This window comes from Mixophyes fleayi, chromosome 5 (genome assembly GCF_038048845.1).
Source record: "Mixophyes fleayi isolate aMixFle1 chromosome 5, aMixFle1.hap1, whole genome shotgun sequence".
Classification (NCBI taxonomy): domain Eukaryota; kingdom Metazoa; phylum Chordata; class Amphibia; order Anura; family Limnodynastidae; genus Mixophyes; species Mixophyes fleayi.
Genome location: NC_134406.1, coordinates 189,175,935 through 189,198,497, shown reverse-complemented (window position 1 = coordinate 189,198,497; position 22,563 = coordinate 189,175,935). Strand labels below are relative to the sequence as shown.

The following is a 22,563-nucleotide window of genomic DNA, read 5'->3' as shown; positions in this document are numbered from 1 at the left end:
CAGTTTAGTAAATATACCCCAAGAAGTCTACATGGAAGGCAATTCAATATACATAAAGCCTTGACTCCTAAGGGATATGAAAACCCAGACTAAGATCCCGTTCTCACTGTCGCTAATTGTGTGCATCGTACTAGGTTTTTACCTGAACTGCTTTTATTTAAGATAGATAGATAGAGATTATATATATCTATATCACACGATTGTAGCGTGTCCTCAATACATCACTAACTACTTTTCCAACCTCCGCAGTTTGTTTTTTGAAAGACAAATTGATGCACCCCCAATCACAGTATTTGCCCTGGTTGTACCTAAAGCTCTCGACCACCAGTATGCACCTGCTGACCTCTTCTCCATACCTACGCTTTTGGAGCATGCATCCATTTGTGTACAACAAATACATAATAATTGTGGTGTAACTTCAACCTTAGCCTTCGGTAGACCACAGCTAGTCATAAGGAGTGGTAACTAGCTGATGCATTGATATTAGTGGGTGAATAGTAGGACTGGGCAAAAGTGGAGGTACTGACAACCAAGATCATACTAGAAAGTAAAGTAGGGACATTCAGTGTGCATAAACTGTGACTGGGAGGGCAAAGGTGATGGTCAGAGATATGGTCATTATAACAGAAGGGAGGGCAGGCAGAGAATTGTGTGCATTATTCCATGATGACAGCACTTCAAAATTAGTAGTGAGGATCATGTCTTAAAATGTATCTTTTTTTAAGTGATGAGCTAACAATTATGTGTTACTGTGATCTCTGTAAGCACACACTCTGTCGTGTAATTATCAGTTTATAATAATCGAACAACAAAACAAATAGTGCTCTGAACTAGTATGTGTAGAATAGATTCTCTTTTCACGGTTTAACGAAAGTCTTAAAGTAATCTATCTGTATGCAACTAAATTTATATATATTTTTGGCCATGTCTACATTAAAGCTAGGTAGCTACATTATATAACTAAGGTAGGTATGCTAAGATCTCCTAGGGGTAAATTTATCAAGCTGCGGGTTTGAAAAGTGTAGATGTTGCCTATAGCAACCAATCAGATTCTAGTTGTCATTTATTTAGAACATTCTACAAAATGACAGCTAGAATCTGATTGGTTGCTTAAGGCAACGTCTCCACTTTTCAAACCCGCAGCTTGATAAATTTACCCTCTAGAGTCATATTAAGTATTGCCATTTGAAGTGTCCGTATCTATTGATAATTTAGTATTTTGCTTTAGTTAACATGTTCTGTTATTTTACAGGGTATACTCCATTTCCAGTTAGGTAGAGGAGAGCCAATGCTGCACACCCGTCTGCGTCCTCATTGTAAAGAGTTTTTGGAGAAGATTGCCAAGCTGTATGAGCTGCACGTTTTTACCTTTGGAAGCAGGCTTTATGCTCATACTATTGCAGGTCAGTACTAATATAGCAGTCAGTGATGTCAATTAAAAACATGTAAAATTCAGTTTTTAAGTTTGCACAGCTAACATTCATTTTTACAGTGCATTCTCTACTTTTAACATGTAAGTGTAGACATCATGCGTTTAACACTTCTTTTAATGTCATGCTTTGTTTTTAAGTTTTCTTTTGCTTTCAAGAACTAGGATTAGTGGGAATATTGTTCAGGAGGTATAGAGCTTAACTCTTTGTGTTTTCTATGCAAGCGATTTGTCATTTAATAATCCATTTGAATCCTCAGTGTTTGGGTACAAGATGTTTTATACCCAAATATTTTGGGTATAAGCATTTATATGCATGTTGTCTAGGGTAAAGATGGTAATCTGAACCTTTTGAGTGGGTTACAGGCTAAGGCAGCAGGAGTAAAGTCCAACAGGGCTTGATTAATGATCTTATGTCGGCAAATGCTAATCTGCTCATAGTGCCCCTTCGACTTCCACATCAGGCTAATACGCGGTAGGTAAAAATAAACCCACCCTTAATTTAAAATCTGGCTTCTTTCAACCCACCACCACCATGTTTATGTTCTCCTGTTTTGGAAAATACTCCTTTTTGTCTCTGGTTTTTCGAAACCAGGCTGCCAATTTCCATAGAAAGGTGCCTACTCCTTCAAGGGGCTATTTGGCACTTTCTGGACTCAGGTGTGATAATATCAGTCGACATACTTTTCTGCAGTTTTACAAATTTTATACTATATCGGCCTCTGACTCTCAGTTTGGCTGATCAGTATTGCAGGGGTCCCAGGGCTCTCCCTCCCGTTAGGGTTGCTCTTGGATGTCCCCATTGTCAAGATTTCCAGTGTCCCCTATGGATGAAAGAGAAAACAAAATTTACTTACTGGTAAATGTCTTTCTCTGGGTTCATAGGGGACACTGGGCGCCCGCCCAGCCATGTTTCACTTATGTGTGACTAATGCTGTCTATATCTTTCAGAAATGGTATCTGGGATTAGGTTTATTAATCTTTTTCCTGAAGATCGGTTAAGGGTCTCTTCTCAGGCACAGTACTAAACTGGCTTGTAGGAGGGGCATAGAGAGGATATAGTCAGCACTTCAAACTGTCCATTTCAACTATGGTGCCCCTTGACCATGGCGTGCACTTGCATTTTACACTACTGTATAATGTATTTTAAAGGACTCCATGCAACTTTTGTTTTGGTTCACATGGATGTGCATCTGTATTTAAGTTTACAATTTTCTTTAAGTATAGTAGCAAACATAAAGATTATAGATTAAGGTATATATATTGCATGTGTTAAACATTTAAACTTGCGCAAAATATGTTTCATTCCCCTGTAATAATTTCTGCTTCAGGATCTGTGCTTGTGAATGCTTGTCAAAACTATGCACAAACCCTTCTAGTTTAAATAAGAGTGTTTGAAGCACGTTTTCAAAGCAAGCCCTCCTTATAACATAGTCTACTATGTACTTAGTGAGCACTCCCTCAGAACTCCATTAGATTTTACAGAGCAAACGAATGTGCATTGGTCCATTCACTTACATTATTGTTTGAACTATCGGCATTTAAGCTCTTTTACCAGTCTTTAAGAAAGTGAACTGGATGCCTAATATTAATATACAGGTGTATCAACAATTAAGGTTAAATTTATCAAGCTGTGGGTTTGAAAAGTGGGGATGTTGCCTATAGCAACCAATCAGATTCTTTTTTTATCATTTATTTTGAACATTCTACAAAAATAAGATTGAATATGATTGGTTGCTACAGGCAACATCGCCAGTTTTTCAAATCCACAGCTTGATAAATTTACCCTTTAGAATTAATTTACAGTAGTTAGAGCAGTTCACAATACGGTGCTTAGAAACATTGTGTTTTTACTTTTACACAAGAGGGCAGTACAGGGTAGCAGAAAAGATTTTTATTGAATTATTCCTTTTTTTTTAATCTATAAATTGTTAGTGGAATGATATTTTACGTTTACGTAGCAAAATTTTCTTATGATTAACAGCAAGGTGTATTGGAAAATGTAAATATTTGGTTGCTGGATTAAACAAAATATCAATGCCTGTTGCATTCACAAATCGCTTTTCTGTTGAATTTAAAGAAGACAACACTCCCCTCTGTTTACTTAATATTTATGTAGTTTTACTGATTTTGCAATGATCTATTTTCAGCAGTTTTTATCTCTTTAATTGCAAGTTTTTTGCGGTTGAATAGTTTCTTTATTAACATTTTAGTGATCACTAAATTGAATTAGATCAGGCCGAACAGCGGGATCATTTTCACCATCAATAGGTGCTGATGGGGGAAAGATGACGGCATACAGGCAGATGGCGAACATCTTTGGAACGCATTTACCAACATGCTTGATAATCATCCGATCAATGTCATTTGGACTATTATGTGCATCATAGTGTTCTGCCCAACCCACTGTGATATCAGGCCTGTTGCCTAATATCGGCTATGATAACTGCATTACTTTTGCAGTTGCACCTGCAGATCGGACAGAAGTCCTACATGAGTTGTCACTTCTTGTGTTTTATACTCCTATATGTTCTATAGTGGTGTGATTGTGATCACCAGTTTTATGTGCCAAATGTATTTTTGAGAAATGTGCTTGGCTAATGTACTATGTTTAGTTGTGAGCAGCTACAAATAATAAGCTCCATATATTCCTTATATGTGACTTGTAAGTAGAAGTAGTGTAATTTCACACAACTGATTTAAATGATAGCAGGTTTACTTGTAGAAAAGGCTTACCTTTCATAGCGGTCACCCTTGTCCCACTGAAGCACTTAAATTGAGTTAGCATTGCATGCAGTGGTTTTTGATGAACACTGAGCATCCCCTATTCTCTTTCAATGTGTCGGCACTTGAGTGCTCTGAAGTATTACAACATGAAGCTCTTTAATACAAAGGGCCAGTTTAAATGCGCCAGATATTGCTGCCTAAGAAGAGCCTATTAGATTTTTACAGTTTTCATTAAACCCAGCTTTAGAACTGCACCTCCCCAGACTTCTAAATACATTATGATTTACACTCAGCCACAACTTCAAAACAACTGACGAGTGAAATGTATACCATTGATTATCTCGATACAATGGCACCTGTCAAGAGATAGAGTATTAGGCAGCAAGTGAACAGTCCGGTCTTGAAGTCGATGTGTTGAAAGTAGCAAAAATGGGCAAGCATAAGGATTTGAGCGACTTTAACAGGGCCAAATTGTGGTGTCTAGACTGGGTCAGCACATCTTCAAATGAGCAGGTCTTGTGGTGTGTGCCCGTTATGCAGTGGTTAGTTCCTATCAAAAGTGGTCCACGGAAGGACGAACCGTGAACCGATGACAGGGAAATGGGTGTCTAGGACTCGGAGATGTGTGTGGGCAGCGAAGCCTTGCATGTCTGGTCCACTCCCACAGAAGAGCCACTATAGCATGAATTGCTGAAAAAGTTAATTTTGGCAGTGATAACAATGTGTAGGAACACACAGTGCATCACAGTTTTCTGATTACATGCAAAGCAGTCAGAGTGCCCATGCTGACTCCTGTCCACCAAGCGCCCTACTAAAGGGACATGATCACCAGAATTGGACCATGGAGCAATGTAATAAGGAGGCCTAGTCTGAATCTTTCTTTTTCTTTTACATCATGTGGACGGCCAGATGTGTGTGTGTCATTTACCTGGAGAAGAGATGGCACCAGGATGCACTGGGTGAAGAAAGCAAGCCGGTAAAGGCTTTGTGATATGTTCTGCTGGGAAACCTTGGATTCTGGCATTCATGTGGATGTTACTTTGACATGTACCACCCACCTAAATATTGATGTAGACCAAGTACACCCCTTCTTTGCAGCGGTATTCCCTGATGGCAGTGGCCTTTTTCAGATAGATAATACGCCCTGCCACACTGAACTCTTTGAAAAAAATTGTTCAGTAATGGTTTCAGGAACATTACAAAGTGTTGATTTGGCCTCCAGATCTCAATGAGATCGAACATCTGTGGGATGTGCTGGAAACATAAGTGACAGCCATGGAAGCCCCACCTCGCATCTTACAGTACTTAAAAGATCTGCTGCTAACGTCTTTTTGCCAGATAACACAGGAAATCTTCAGAGGTGTTGTTAAGTCCATGCATCAATGGGTCGGAGCTCTTTTGGTGACAAGAGGAGGACCTACACCATATTAGGCAGGCGGTTTTAATGTTGTGGCTGCAAATATTTAGCAATTTGTCAGTATATCTGCTACTTGGAAGTGGCGTTCTGTTAACAACTGTGTAAGTTTGTAGTCATGTGGGGATGCAGTTTCTTGTCCCATATAATAATCTCTTGCTAGGTGTGTATTTCAATAAGATTCATTTGTCAAGCAGTTGACAAACAAAAATTTTGCTGGAGACCAAGATGATTGTTTCAGCTTCTGTTTACAGGAGCATAATTCTGCAACCTGTATTGAAGAAAATGAATATTTTTAGTGGTGCGTTTGCTCAATAAAGCAGCAATGGTACTGCATGTCTTGGGGATGTTATTTGGTAAATCAAATATTTTATCTAGGATAATTGTAGTCTATAGATGATTAATTTGAACAATTGGTGTTACAGCTATCACTCATTATAATTAATGTGAATATGCCAATAAATAATGATCTTTGTGAGGGAGGACTGAACATTTTTAGGAACATAATTCCCTGTTTTAAAAAAACAAAACAAAAATAAAAAATGTAAATGCTGTTTGTGCATATTAATTTGTGTCTAAAAAGTGACCCTCTAAGGCTTTCTTTTCCATCCTATTTCCTGTGGACCCCTACTGTGTAACCTTGATTTTTTTTTTGATTTTTTTTTTTTATAAATAATCTGGCCTGCATTCAAGTATTACTAATAATAGAATGCTAGGCATTATTTGAGACACCCACTTGCTTTATTTGAAACAGCTAGAGAGGTAATAGGAGAAAACAGTGGGGCCAATGGACTGTTACAGCTATTGGGAACTCTTGCAAGTCCAATGAATAACATACCCATTGTAAATAAAATTCTATTTGCTTTAGATGGAATGCTGACGCTGAAAAATGACCAGTGTGAGGTTGTTTCCTCTATGGGAGCATCTTGTCTTTTAAGCCTACTGTACTATACTCTGTAATGTATTCAGTATATTAAATAAAAATGAAAGTGCTATTTAAGGCACATTCTTATTGGTAACCTTTCAGAAACCAGCTTTTGCATATAATGGTAATTTATATGTTTTTTTGTTTTGACTTGCAGGGTTTTTAGATCCTGAGAAGAAGCTTTTCTCGCATCGAATATTATCTCGGGATGAATGCATTGATCCATTTTCCAAAACAGGGAATCTTAGGTTTGTTATGTGGTTCTATGACTTGATAAACTGAGTAGTGTGCATTACTAAATATTTCCAGTTCATGTGTATGTACTTTAGGTAGTAGTGAAATGAACGTGGCCTTGGTTTAAGGCACAGTACCTGAATGTTTCTAGACTGTCACATAGGAATGGCTCTATTGGTGCTATGTAGAGTTATAGCTAAAAATTATCATGCCGAGGTTCTCAACCACAAATTATCTCTGTATGCTGTGCGTCTTTCATATATTGTATTTTTCTCTTATGTAAAGGATATGTTGATGTTTTGTAAATAAAATATATTTTTATTATGTTACATATTATCCTAACTTACTACAAGTCCTTTCCTCGGTTCCTTACTCCTCCCCCATCTGTTTACAAGTAACGTGGAACACTTGTCAGGGTTGCATTATGTTGAAGTGTAGTGTGAGCAGAATGAAAACAGTAAGGGATCTTCTTTCTCCCTCTTGTTCATCTTTCTTTCTCCCTCTTGTTCGTCTTTCTTTCTATAAATCACTTGGATTTTAACAATGCACTGCAGCGGATCAGGCAGTGTCCATAGGCTATGGTCCTGAAGTTAGCAAAGCGATATGATTATAGTCGCACTATCATCATCTAAACAATACGGTTAAAGGACCGTATAATTGTGTCGTACATTCAATAAAATAGATACAATTAAAGTGGGTTCTTCCACTGTAAGGGAGAGATTCAATTAGGCGCAAGATCCTGTAGGAACCTTGCACAATGTGTTTCTGTGCACAATTGACGTAATTACAGTACAGAAAACCACTCATGTTGAACACCCTGCGGAGAGAACTCTTGCGAAATTACTGCAGTCCACGTGGCTATTTTAATCTCTTCCTAAAAATACATTTTACGAAATAGTATCCCTTACCAATAATAATAGTTCAGCAGGATCCTGCCAGTTTACATGTAGTGATGACCTTGGCCGATCACTTTTTAGTGCTGCTTGGCTCTCTCTGTTTAGGTTTTCACCTTCATTTTGTTGAATAATATCTCAGTCATTTGAATCTGTAATGTTTCTCATCGAGTGGAAAAGAATCGTTAATCAAGTATTTTTTAAATGAAACCTATATCATTATGGCTTTAAGTTTTTTTTGGGTTTTTTCAGTTTGGTGAAAAGTGTTTTTTTCCTTGGAGTCCTCACTTTAGCAGCCAGTGAATAGAAAAAAAGACAATATTCATTCCTAACCTAGAGAAAAAGTGTAGAAATATATTGCTTGAAAGTTTTAATCAATAATTAATCATATTTACAGATCTTTCAATGGTAGAGCTATGTCTTTTAACATTAGGTAGTTTTGCATAGGTTCATGTTAAATGTTCTCCCTCCACCCTATTCGCACTGCAGCTGCTATGGTTGCAACTCAACACAAAAGGTTGTTTAGGGATACTTGTTGGTTACCATGGTAGCTGGAAGGTAGAGTGCCAGTATGTAGTGCAGAGATTGTGTCAAAGTTTGCCATATTGATGTGTCTTTAAATAGCTAAGTAATATCGAAGGGAAGCAGAAGTACATGGATTTTAAATGAGGGTGTGCCTTGTGAAAAACAGGACACTCAAACCTATAAAATATATTCTGTCTCTATTCTTCTTCTACCCTTATTGTTTTTTTCTTTTGGTCTGCATTTTAGTTATATTATATGTGTTTGTGTGTAACGTGCAATTGTTTTTTTTTTTTTTTTTTAAACATAGTTAATTGTTTTGAATTTTTATATTTAATTTTCATTTTGAATATAGTGTTTCTGTATTTTGATGTACTATCTGACATGACGAACATATATTTCAGAAGATGCTTCATCTTTTTATTTTATTTTTTTCCTCTCCCCCTTTTTGATGTTTAGGAATCTTTTTCCTTGTGGGGACTCTATGGTTTGCATTATTGATGATCGAGAAGATGTGTGGAAGTTTGCTCCTAATTTGATTACAGTTAAAAAGTATGTCTACTTTCAAGGTACTGGTGACATCAATGCGCCTCCTGGTTCGAGGGAAGCACAGATGAAGAAGAGAGGTTTGTGACTAAGCTTTATTTCATGATTTTTTTTAATGGATTTGGAGAAAAATAGCTTAACTACGGTGTCCTAATTTTTGTGTATAATATAAAATGATGTAGAGTAAAAGGACATCCATTGTCAGCCAGGGATATTTCCTTTTATGCAATTTTATTCATGGACATTTCATTGTATTGCTTTTATAGTTATTATCACCATTTTGGCCACATCCATAAAATAAAACTACCATCACCTTACGCTCAGAAATGTATTTTTGTTTCTGAAGCAACCATCTTTTTATTGATATTGCCATTTATAAAATAGATGTATTTTTTCCCTACAGAAAGCAGTTCTAAAGTATCTACTGAAGCACAGCAGTCTGAAGCTCTTGCACAGGATTCTGATCAGACCAAGAGCCTTCCTCTGGAGGAACAGAGCAATGGGCTTGGGAAAAGCAGAAAGGAGCTCAACGGTGGTCCTACAGGCAGCAATCTTTTAAAAAGGGAGTCTGATTCTGGTGATGGATTACAGGAACAAGACCCTGCCACAAGTCTGAATACCTGCATCCCTGATAGCAAGGATGTACCACAATTGCCGGAAGGTCAGCCAACTATAGGACAAGATGATAGGACAGTGGTTGCCAAATCTCAAATAAAGACTGGGGCAGCAAAGGATCTAGACTTTGACCTTTCCAGTGATAGTGACAGTGAGTCTGAAGTTAGAAAAACACTGTCTCCTCCTTCTTCTTCTGGGAGTGAAAATGAATGTAAAAGAAGTTGGAGGAAGTCAAAAACACTGGACCAGGTGTCTGCTGCGTCACAAGAATCTTGTACAGAGGATTTATCCAGCAAACAGTGTACTGAAAACCATAGTGATGACAGACTGTTATCTGAATCAAAAGATAAACTCTTAACAGAGGTCGAGGAGATGGAGGTTAAGTGTGTAGACCAGGATAGTCTTTGTGACTTGGGTAATGGTAATACAGATAAGAAGGAGGTGGAAACTGAATCCCAGAATAGTGAACAGTCTGGCATTACGGTGGGAGAGTCATTGGATCAAAGTATGGAAGAGGATGATGATGATAGTGATGACATGGATGAAGATGATCACTTAATATACCTTGAGGAGATACTTGTCCGAGTTCACACAGATTACTATGCAAAATATGATCTATACCTAAAGAAAGAGATGGAAGAGATTCCAGACATTCGTAAAATAGTGCCAGAGCTGAAGAGTAAAATTTTGGAAAGTACAATTATTGCTTTCAGTGGCCTTCATCCAACAAACTTTCCGATTGAGAGAACACGGGAATATTACCATGCTAGAGCATTGGGTGCAAAGATCAGCAAAAACTTGGTCTTGAATGGTGATGATCCTACCACGGTGACTCACCTTATCGCAGCAAAGGCAGGTAGGCAAACTGCATACACAATGTCTGTATTATTTATCTAATATAAAGATCTCAAACCCCTCCATTCCAATGGTTCATATGAATGTTTGTATATTGAATGTAGGATGTAAAGGATCTGTAAGTGTAAGGGTCATAATGAAAGGGTTACTGATTTGTTTTGTGTTTCTTTACTCCATATGTTTCTTTTCAATTTTGTTTTCAGACAATGTTTGTTTTAGGGAGACTTGAGTGTAATGTTTTAGTGCATGCCTATCTCTAATAGGAGAAAGGCATCACAATGGATTCATTATTCAAAATAGATAACATAGCTATCACCTGGAGGTAGGCAGAACACAAGTCTGCTTCTCTTGGACTGTGGAACAATGACCCTGTATGGAAAGCATAGCCTTATATTGTAATAATTCATGTGCAGAGGATAATATATGTGCCTCTTTCTTTTATGTAATTAGCGGATTCATTTTTTAAAAATACTCATGCTCATAAACAGTTTTTTGTTTTTAATTATATTTGGATATGTTCAATTAATCTGCCGCTAATCCGGGCATTTTTTGAGCAGTACTATTTATCTGAAGTGAATGGAATAGTGGTGTAGTGCGCTTTCCTGTGTTGGAACTAAACAAATGTTTCTTGTAAACGGGCAGACAACTGGTTATGTTTTAGATAGGAACAGAGCTGCGGTTCAGTACCTTACCATATCTTTTCCCATATACATTTTGTGTTCTATGACCTTGTGGCAATGCCTGACTTTTATTTCCACACAAATATCCTTCTATCCCTGTTCAGTTCTTGTTCTGCACCCGGTGGGAATTCCCAGTGCCGTCCCCAGCAAGAGATGGGTGATGAAAGCCCACGTTATAATGAGGCCCAGGAAGTCTTTCTCAAAGTGCTGTAACTTAACATTATATGTGATAACAAGAGCTAAATGCCCTTGACGTCTAGACCTATATTGGTAGCACATAGCAACATTGTTTGTTTATAATTCTACCTACAGTCATTAGTGGCATCAACAGTGGTATTGATTTACTACAGAAGATAAATATAGCATAGTAGGTCAGTTATACTTGTTGTATCACTTGGCACTGTGTTCATTACCATTTGCAAATAGAGAAAAATCACCTCTAGTTTTGTTTTTATTCATTCATCTATCCAATCAAACACGATGTGTGGCGAATTGAAAACCGATAAACCTCCGGTTTAGACAAATCTGCCATCAAAACCGCAAGAAAAAAACAAAACATTGTTTTAATACCTGCTTCTGTTTGGGTATTGGCCATTCAGAACATTGACTTATGAATTATGGGGGTAATCATTATTTATCAATGATGGGGGCAAAATTCATTGATAAATATTTTATGAATTAACTTATTGGGAAAATTTTATTTATGATGCACAAATGTGGCACTACATATTGCTCCCATAATATAATAATAATGTAGTTCTTTTCATTTAAAGCTGATGATGAAAGCTTTGTACAATCCACAGTTCTTTTAAAAGCCATCTGATAGAAGTGTGGGCAGATTTCTACAGCACTGTATGTTGAGACGTTAGCCAGTTTGACCCAGCCTTCCCATTTACTATTGTGGATTGGGGAGTATGTTCTATTGAGGAAGGGTTAATAGGCGACAACTTCTTGTAGTGATTGATCATGCCATATGAACTAGTTCAGGCCTGGCCAACCTGCGGCTTTACAGGTGTTGTGAAACTACAAGTCCCAGCATACCCTGCAAGTCTTCTCTTGGCACAGCATACAAGGGCTGGTAGTTTTACCACACCTGGAGAGCCATAGTTGGTCATACCTGAATTAGTTATTGTAGACACATACTCGGTGGACACTTTATTGGGTACATCTGGTTGTAATACAAATATCTATTCAGCCAATAAAAGCATGCAGACATGGTGAAGATGGTCCGATGTTGTTTAGACCAAACACCAGAATGGGAGAGAATTGTGATGGAAGTAACTTTCACCGTGGAATGGTTGTTGGTGCCAGACATGTAGAGTTTACAGAGAAAGGTGCACTGAATCCAGTGAGTGGCAGTTCTGTGGGTGTAATGAGAGAGGATCGAGGAGAATGGCCAGACTGGTTCAAGCTAACAGGAAGGTGAACGCACCTCAGATATCCATGAATTACAACAGTGGTATGCAGGAGAGCATCTCTGAATGCACAGCACATTGAATCTTGAAGTGGATGGGCTACTGCACCAGAAGGCCACACCGGGTTCCACTCCCTGACGGCTAAGAACAGGAAATTGGGACTGTAGGTTCACCAAAACTGGACATTTGAAGGTTGGAGAAATGTCACCTGGTGTAACAAATCTCGATTTTTCTGCTACGACATGCAGAGGATCGGGTCAGAATTTGGCATAAACCGGAATCCAATGATCCATCCTGCCTTGTGTCAATGTTTAGGCTGGTAGGGGTGTAATGATGTAGGAAATATTTTCCTTGCACACATTAAGCCCCTTTATTACCAATTTTAGGATTGTTTAAATGCAACGGCCTATCTGAGTATTGTTGCTAAACATGTGCATCCCTTTATGGCCACAGTGCGCATTTTCTATTGTTCTATCGGACTAATGTGCCATGTCACAAAGCACACATCATCTCAAACTGGTTCCATAAATATGACCATGAGTTCGGTGTACTCCAATGCCTCCACAGTTACCAGATGTCAATCCAGTAGAGCGCCATCAGAATGTGGTGAAACGGGATTCGAGGCATGAATGTGCAAATAACAAGTCTGCAGCAGCTGCGTCATTGTAACATGTCAACATGGACCAGAATCTCTAAGGCATGTTTCCAGCACTTGTTCAATCCATGTCGCAAAGAATTCAGGCTGTTCTGGGGGCCAGTACTAGAATGGTGTACCTAATAAATGGCAACTGAGTGTATTTAAGGTGCCTAACTACACTATTTGCTATTTGATAATTCAAATAAATAACATACAATACCATTTAGGTTTCCTTACCTAAATGAGCTTACACTCTAAGAAAATCCATTATACATGTCACCACGCAGCTCCTTTCTCTCCACTTTTCACTGACACACAGACAAGCAGTAGCGTGATGTCTATAATCTCATGACTACAGAGCTCGACATCCTCTTCCTCTGCATGACTGCTTTACAAGGTAAGAAACAGCAGGGCAGAGGATGGCAAGGCTGGACAAAAAGTTTTACATAATCAGATATCCTTCCCCTGTTTACTATTTACTATTTACTCAGAAGGAGGGGGTTGTGTTTAATTTAAATCCCTTTTTCGATTGCTGCTTTGTGCGGGTGCACCATGAGGAAAATAACACTGAATGGGTGACGTTATGTTACTTACAAAAAAGCACTTAACAGAATAGTTTATAAATCCATTGAAAAGGCAAAAAAAAGAGTAAATGTTCTCTGGGACAAACCATGTTACAATGCAAAGGGTGCAAGTTAGTTTATTATTTTGCACATAAGTTAAATACTGGCTGTTTTATCTAGAACACAAATGCTTTATAGCTTTATTTTTACACTGAAATTTAAAATTGATCTAGGACATTCCCTAACTCCTCTATAAATCTGTCCCCACATGTGAAATTTACCTCCCCCTCAAATGCAACATGGTTTTGCCCAAGTGCAAAGTTACTCCTTTTTTATGCTTTACTCTCTTTAATGTCTCGGGCCCAAGGTGTCTATCTGTTATTACTTAGATTAAGGGCAATTTACAATCCTGAAGTGCATCAGAATGTCTGTCACTGCACTAAATGGTCTGTTGTTTTCTGTCAAAATGTATGGAAATATTTCTTGTACGTATGTTCAGAAGGATGTGCATTCAAATATTCAGGGCAGATGTTTTGTCCCCACTGGAACAGTTTGTTTTTGACATTCATTTGGTGTGTTTTTGTTTTTTTTATTGTCCCCTTATTCTAGGTACTGAAAAAGTCAGACAAGCTCAGAATTGCAAACATCTTCATGTTGTAAACCCAGACTGGCTTTGGAGCTGCCTGGAAAGATGGGAAAAGGTAGAAGAACAACTTTTTCCATTGAAGGATGATTACTTGAAGTCTCAGAGGTATTTGCAATCTGTTACATTTATTATGATATGCATACCTGTTACTCTAAATTAAAGCAAACAAATTAAGCCATGGAATAGTGTGCAAAATGGGTTTTCTTTATATAGTAGAAGTTGACTCTCTGTTTTTTTTGTGACATTTCGTTGTTTCGCTGCAAAGGTAGTTTTATTACTTTCCCCACATACACAAAGGCTAAAGCTTATTTTATTTCATTTATTTTATTCTTATTATACATTTAAAAAAAGATATGGCTCCTTTATAAAGCAGAAGTTGGAGGTCCTGCTTATCACGGACCCTCAGCAACCAGAAACTCTCTTCTGCACTTTCCTGAATTCAACAGCTAAGCATGGTCTGAGCCACGCAGTCTCTTTAAAGTGCAAGGGATCTGTGCTTGTTAGTGATTTCCAGGCATGCCCTTCAATATCGCTGAAAATCAGCAATTTGCCAGAATTTTAAACTACCGGCTCCTGGGGCAGAATGGTGGGGTTCTGCTATGGCCAATTTATTTGTAATCTTAACATGCACTCCCACACATACCCATTTCCAACCTGCAGCTTACAGTACAAAACACCAATTTCTTGGAAACACGATTACATTTATGCATGAACACCATTGTTCCATTTATATTTCTTATTTTTCTGACTGTGCTTGTGTACACCTTTATACATATATAGTATCTATACACTCAGTACAACTTAGATTGGTAACGTAGTTTTAGATTGGATCTGTTTTTTCTGGCTGTTATGGATGATTTTTGGGCGATTTATTCAACTGAATTATATTTGTAGAGGTTTTTGAAAAGTACTTTTGATGCCCCCCACAAAATAAAATGTAAATAACATATCCTTTCTCTGGAGGACATTGTTAAGATTACAAACTATTTTCTTGAAAAGGATTATTCCTCCACAAACCATGTTATTTTGCATGTAAGGAGTGTTGTGTTTGTGGGCTATGTCAGTTGCACTTTGGGGGAGCTACATATACCTGGTATCACTTTACCCAGGAGACTACAGCCTTTTTGAATTGTGCACTTGATCCAATTTTTTTTTTTGCCTTTCAAATGATGCTTAAGAAATGTTGTTTCAGTTAAATACAGATAGAAAGCTAAATTTGTTTTGAACAAAATTAGTGCCCAAAGAGGAATGTGTTCAGGAATGAAGCCTAAAGCCGCTTGAGGTACAAAATTGCACAGACCCCTGGCACCAAAAGGGCTACAGAGGACTGTCACATAGTTCTCTTTCATTCTATTGCTGTACTACATAGATTGCTTTTTGTACTATGTGGTTAACAAATACCTTGTTACATTGTGAGCATTAAATATTGCTTGCACAATGCGCTTTTTCCCCCTCTCCTGGGCCTGCATTCTCCAAACCGCACAGCAAGAAAGCAATGAAATATAGAGAATGCCAGCTTGAGACGGGGGATAGATTGCCAAGGGAAGGGAAGGATGCCTTGTGCACAATGTTTTAAAGATATACAATTCATTTAGAGGATCTGGTGACAGGTGGATTTTGATTAAGGGTAAAATGGATTACTAAATAAATTTATCTTTGATATATGGACTACTCAATATTGGGGATTTAATATTGATGGTTAAAAGTGTGGACATCAGTCGTCTTAGCGATTGTTGTCCATTATATGTAAACCACCATGGTGCTCCACCATGTTGGCAGAATTTGTTTTACAAAGAAAATAACATTTACTGATGAGAATTACAGGGCCTGTCTGTATGACTTTACAGTCCAATCAATAGTAAGCATTTCCCACCGCTAATCTCATTTCATGAATAGTTTAATCTGAACCATTCATCCTGTAGTCATTTCTGAATTGTGTTTTCATACAGTTGTTATGAATGAAATTACTGTGCTTCCTATTCTCAGACCAAGTAGCAGTTTGTTTTGTCCATCTCTAGAGTAAGCATATATAAAATATATTTCAGTGTTTTACAACTTTTCCCCTCTATATTTTTACATATATATGTTTGTTCCAACAGAACAATTAGTCCCACCACCTTTCCAGATATTCAGAGTGCTTTTCAAATTCCACTATATCATCCTACCCCTATTCACCCGAAGACGCAACCTGGTCCAGGAGTGCGACTGTATGACTCTGTAACCGGGAAACTCATCCGACAAGGATCACAGGACTCCAATCAGTCACCTTATATTCAAGCACCTTGTCCTTCTCTGTGCTTAGCTGTACATGGAGAGCACTCGTCCTTCAGGTACATGAAACACTAGTACCGGACTACTTTTAACCAATAACCATCTTCTTCCTTAATGTGTTCTTCATAAAAAGAATCAGAATTACATTTTGAAATACTTCATTTGTTATGTATTGTTTTGCTTGTCTGTCAGTAGCTCAGTGCATTGAAATAAACAAATTAGAGATGATTTCAAATGTGTGCTATTTGTGTAGAATGCTGCTTAACGACTATGCCACACGAGTGGATATTTGTGCTGTAGGGAAAAAAGTGCTTCGTGAATAACGTCTACATTTTTAGGCATTTAACACATGATATTGGTTGAAAGTTGAAATATTCCTTGAAAAAGGATTTATAATTCATGGTAGACACGTACACAACAAAGTGCTAATCCTGTACTTATTCATGGATCTGGTGAATTAGTCTAGTATCTGTGATCAAAACAAACCTCCAATTGTTAAGCTGGGCACGCACTAATTTCATTATCGTACAGATCACATTATGAAGAACCATTTGGTCAGATATTGCAATACTGTGTATGCTCCCTCTGTCATGTTCTATCACACTAAAGCACATTGTATAGTTTGATTTACTAAACTTCCTAAAAATCATGATTAACAATGGAACGTGGTCAGGGAAATGTGTATGTTTTCACAACCAGCAGCATAGGCATGTATCTGTAGAGTGTACAGAGTCACTATGTTTTCAGCAGATGCTTATGAAAGATGCAGATCTCAGATATGATGGTAGGTGTGTACACATGAATCTGCATGATAATCGTGACTTTCAGTCGTTACGTTGCAGAAATCGCATCTGAAGTAAGATTGCATTAGTGTGTACCCTGCTTTACTCGTCAAAATTAAATTCTCAAAACACACAAAGCAGCTTAAAATAAATAACAGTTGAATCCTTATAAAAACCCACTACAAGGATCAAGGGGGATACTGTTGGCGATCAATTGTCATTTAAGATCTAATAATTTTCTTTATCATGACATGTTAATCTGTTTGAGTCCCTGTTGTTGACCTATGTGTACTTGCTGAGGAAAAACTATTACTATGGTTATATTCATTTTGGTGTATAAGAGCACACTCCTATGTGTGCAGTCCTGATTTTTTTTATAAACATGTCTCTTATATTCGATTATTTTTCTGCCAAAATCTCCTTGTGCATAGGAAAGTACCAGAATTGTGGATCAAAATCTGATTCTTATCCTGTCCTTTCCAATAGGACAAGCATTTGTAGAAGGAGTATATTAACTAAATTGTATTATTAGAAGTAATTTAAAAGCATTGATTCATTTTAGTTTAAAGAAGAACATATTTATTTATTGAAAGAAATTGACAATGTTTTTGTTATTCGAATACATTTCTAATTAAAGGGAGTCAATTACACTTTGTTACTGATTAGCAAAACTGGCCTGACCATTGTTTATTCACATAAATGTTTGGTGGTCGCCAGTGGTTTTAGATGTTTAGAGCATAGGTGCCTACTCGCCCAGAATGTCCGGGACACTCCCGAATTTCTGGGAGTCCTCCCAAACTCCCGGGAGAGCAGGCAATTTTCCCGGATCCCGGCAGCTCTGTGTATTAAACAGAGGAGGCGGGTCTTAGTGATGCCGTACATGCAATCTTCAAGCCCCGCCCCCACCTGCCCCCCGAACCTCCCGGGAAACAACTAGCCTATGTTGGCAAGTATGGTTTAGAGTGGAAATAAGGCAGCGTAATCTGAAGTTCCATGAATATTAATGAAACCATGCCATTAATTAATACTTGGTTGTCAGAGGAAGAAGTCCAAAGGCTACTGAAGAATATTAAGATAAATAAAGCTCCAGGTCCAGATGGCATACACCCAAGGGTCCTTATGGAGTTAAACTCTGAAATAGCTAGACCGCTATTCTTAATTTTCAGAGATTCAATCTCATCAGGCTCAGTACCAAGGGATTGGCGAATAGCAGATGTGGTGCCGTTGTTTAAAAAGGGGACGAGATCACAACCAGATAATTATAGACCTGTAAGCCTGACATCAATAGTGGGGAAACTACTGGAAGGTATTTTAAGGGACAGTATTCAGGATTACTTGGTACGCAATAAAATTATTAGTGGGAATCAACATGGATTTGTGGGTGATAGGTCATGTCAAACTAATCTAATTAGTTTTTACGAGGAAGTTAGTGGGAACTTAGACCAGGGCAGGACAGTAGATGTGGTCTACTTAGATTTTGCAAAGGCCTTTGATACAGTGCCACACAAGAGGTTGGTTTACAAAATAAGGGAACTGGGTCTTGGAATCAACATTTGTATTTGGATCGAAAACTGGTTAGAGAATAGGGAACAGAGAGTTGTGATAAATTGAACATTTTCTAATTGGTTAAAAGTCTTAAGTGGAGTACCTCAAGGTTCAGTGCTGGGGCCACTCCTTTTAAATATATTTATTAATGACCTTGGTGATGCTTTAGAGAGTAAAGTTTCTATTTTTGCAGATGACACTAAAGTCTGTAAGGTAATAAAATCAGAGCAAGATGTAGCTTCTCTACAGAGGGACTTAAATAAACTGGTGGATTGGGCGGCCAAATGGAATATGAGGTTTAACACAGATAAATGTAAGGTAATGCATTCAGGGATCAAAAACAGGAACGCAATCTATAAATTAAATGGAATTAATTTAGGAGAATCTATAATGAAAAAGGATTTGGGAGTGCTCATAGACAGTAGACTTAGCAATAGTGCTCAATGTCAAGCAGCAGCTGCAAGGGCAAATACAGTATTGGCATGCATAAAAAGGGGCATAGATGCAAGGGAAGACAGGTGTAATTTTGCCACTGTATAAATCGTTGGTAAGACCTCATCTTGAATATGCAGTACAGTTCTGGGCACCACTCTATAAAAAAGTTAATCTGGAACTAGAAAGGGTTCAAAGAAGGGCGACAAAATTAATAAAGGGTATGGAGTCATTAAGTTATGAGGAAAGGTTAGCCAGTTTAGGCATGTTTACTTTAGAAAAGAGGCGTCTAAGGGGAGATATGATTACTATGTACAAATACATTAGGGGTCAATACAGAGAGCTTTCATGGGAACTTTTTACCCCAAGGACCATACACAGGACACGTGGTCATCCCCTAAGGTTAGAGGAGAGGAAATTTCACAACCAGCAAAGGAAGGGGTTCTTTACAGTAAGGGCAGTCAAGATATGGAATTCATTGCCAGGGAAGGTTGTGATGGCAGATTCAATAGATATGTTTAAGAAAGGGTTAGACAAATTTTTAGCGGAAAGGTGTATCCAGGGATACGACCGTTAATTAAAATGAAGGATAGTAGTGGATATAGGGTAAAAATAGGACTGCAATAGTCTGGGGGGATTTTCACAATTGAAACAGATTGGCGGCTGCTTACTCTGGATCAATTTCAAATATAAGTGCAGGATCGCAGGAGATCCAAAATAGGTTGAACTTGATGGACTTTTTTTTTTTTTTTTCAACCTCATCAACTATGTTACTATGTTACATGGCATATTGCAGTACTCAATGCATATTACCGCATTGTCATTTGAAGTAGGCATGTCTGTTGTAAACAATGTGGGTCACACTGTAATATGAAGGCTCATTTATCTGTGTAAGGATATTATTGTAGAGAATGTAGAATGCAACGTATGATGGCTGTCTAGTGATGTGTATGGATTTCAGATCCCATGACCAGCTGCAAGAGGGAAGTTAGCGAGGTTTAGTATGCTCTGGGTACAGTGAGTTTGGGTAGGGCTTTAAGCAATGCAGCAGGCAGAGAGCGGCATAGTGCGTGAACAAGAAAGCAAGAGAGTAAAATTGATAACACACTTGTTTTCTTATTGTCAGCACAATGTCTGTGTGTTAACGAATATGTGAGTCACAGGGAGGGACGTTACTTGCCAGTCAGAAAGTAATTCCTTTGCATAGCAGGTGCTTTCCAATTTGGATATATTGAGAGGAAATTTCCTCATGTACAAATATTATACACTTGTTTATCCCATGTATAGGCCTCTCTTCTTGTAATAGTGCCTTTTGTTTATATTAGACAGTGTAAATTGCTGCATTTAAGGTACATTAATATTAACACTCTGTGAAACATGGTGAATAATTGGGTATTTTAAATTAGAATGAGGTTTCATTTTGTTGCGGGACTGTTGTGAGGTGTTTCAGCAATTAAGAGTTTAATTAGCTACCCGATAGTCTGCAATTATACAGTGGTGCTAGAAAGTTTGTAAACCCTTTAGAATTTTCTGATTTTCTGCATCAGTGTTACTTTAGATGTATTCAGATCATAATCTAAGTAATAAAAAATAGACAGAGAACACAATAAATCAAAGAACACTCAAAAGGATATACAGTTTTCATTAATTTATCGATTAAAACGGTCACATTAAGTTTGTTGGAAAAAGTATGTGAACCTCTAGGATTATGGGCTCAGGTAAAGGGATAACACTGGTCAACATGAAAACTGAATAGTGACTATAGTGCTGTTTTAAATTCAAATAATTAGATTTTTTCCATCAGGCCTAGTGTGTTTTGTGGCAGTTACTTTTCTGTTTTTCATATTTTTATGACCTGTTATACACAGATAGACGGGTGTACAAACATTATATGAAGGCTCTTGGACAGCAACACTGGCCAGATGAGTGAGGATTGTTAATAGACTCATCAAAATTTTGTTTGAAGGCTGTGCTTCTGCATAACGCCAATAAATTCCCAACAATACCTGTAGCACATGCCACTGATATGAAAGACTCGTATGAAAATATGGATTTGCTGTTAGAAAAAAAACCAGTATGAAAAATATAACTGGAATATCTGTGGTGATTGGAAGGTCATTGCTTTATTGCTTGATTTGCAACATGGGTACACTAAATTCTGTTTCTTGTGTGAATGGAGCAGCAGGGATAGGAAGTATCACTACATTAGAAAACAATGGCCTAAACGTGAATCTTATTTTTGGGTAGAAAAATGTGTTAAAATGTGTTAAATACCCCTTTAGTGGAACCTGATGAAGTGTATTTGCCTCCACTGCATATTAAACTAGACTAATGAAAAAAATTGTAAAAGCAATTGATAAAAACTTTGCATTTGAAATCTTAACTTTCCAAAAGTAAGTGATGCAAAACTGAGGGCAACTAATAAAATCAGTAATGGATAAATGACAATTTTTAGGAACTGTTAAATCCACTGGAAAGAGCACCCTGGTTGTCATTCAACAATATCTCTTCTTGTTTTCTTGGAAATCCTAAAGCAGAAAGCTATCGTGATGTAGTCCGTAATCTACTGAATTCATAAAAAGCTCTGGGATGCGCCATATCTTTAAAACTTCACTTGTTGGTCTCCCACCTAGACTACATCCCAGAAAATCTTGGGGCTTTCGGTGATGAGCATGGAAATCGTTTCCATCAGCAGATTTCTACGGTGGAAAGTAGGTACCAAGGCCAATGGAGTTCCAGTATGCTGGCTGACTATTGCTGGATCCTGAAGAGAGACACCCCAAAGGCAAAATATGCCGGAAAATAATCATCTAAAAAATGTTTTAGGTCGGCCAGAATGAGGTGTACATTTATTGTTTAGACTTGCGTAAGTACTAGTTTTATAAAACTTTAAACGTATGTCACAAAAAAACACTGCCTAATGGAAACTGCCTGGTGGGGATTTAATAGTGGTATGCTCCTGAATGGGAGATATTCTTTCTTCTTCCTCACAACTCAGTCAAACATCAGAGGCACCTCAAAAAGTTCTACTATTGCTGGCTTCTCCTCACTGTTCCTCCTAGTGTCGGCTAAGTACCCCATAGGGCATTCTTGGCTAACCTGAGGCACTCCAGGTGTTGTGAAACTACAAGTCCCAGCATACCCTTCCAGCAATAAGCTGCTATATATTGACAAAGCATGCTGGGGCTTGTAGTTTCACAACACCTGGACTGCCACAGGTTAGCCAAGCCTACCATAGAGGGTATTATTAGGACCCATTACTTTGTGAGATCAGAGTATATTTCATTGTCCACTTCAGGCTACTTACTGTTCACTTCTCAACATATAGGGTGGTTATACCAGACTCTGTAACGAGGACTGGTATTACAGTGTGATTACTCCTTTGCTTTTTGGGGGGTGGTTAACCAGAGTCAAAACTAGTAATTGAGACGA

The 22,563-nt window shown here is 37.9% G+C and overlaps 1 protein-coding gene across 1 annotated transcript in view; it reads left to right on the top strand.

The window, feature by feature from the left end:
- Positions 1 to 22,563, top strand: part of CTDP1 (CTD phosphatase subunit 1) — a 102,516-nt gene that overhangs the window by 26,918 nt on the left and 53,035 nt on the right. The window contains exons 5-10 of the mRNA XM_075213189.1: positions 1,253 to 1,403; positions 6,653 to 6,743; positions 8,604 to 8,770; positions 9,094 to 10,161; positions 14,065 to 14,206; positions 16,201 to 16,431. Coding sequence (XP_075069290.1) covers positions 1,253 to 1,403; positions 6,653 to 6,743; positions 8,604 to 8,770; positions 9,094 to 10,161; positions 14,065 to 14,206; positions 16,201 to 16,431 — 1,850 coding nt within the window. The remainder of the gene's footprint in view (positions 1 to 1,252; positions 1,404 to 6,652; positions 6,744 to 8,603; positions 8,771 to 9,093; positions 10,162 to 14,064; positions 14,207 to 16,200; positions 16,432 to 22,563) is intronic.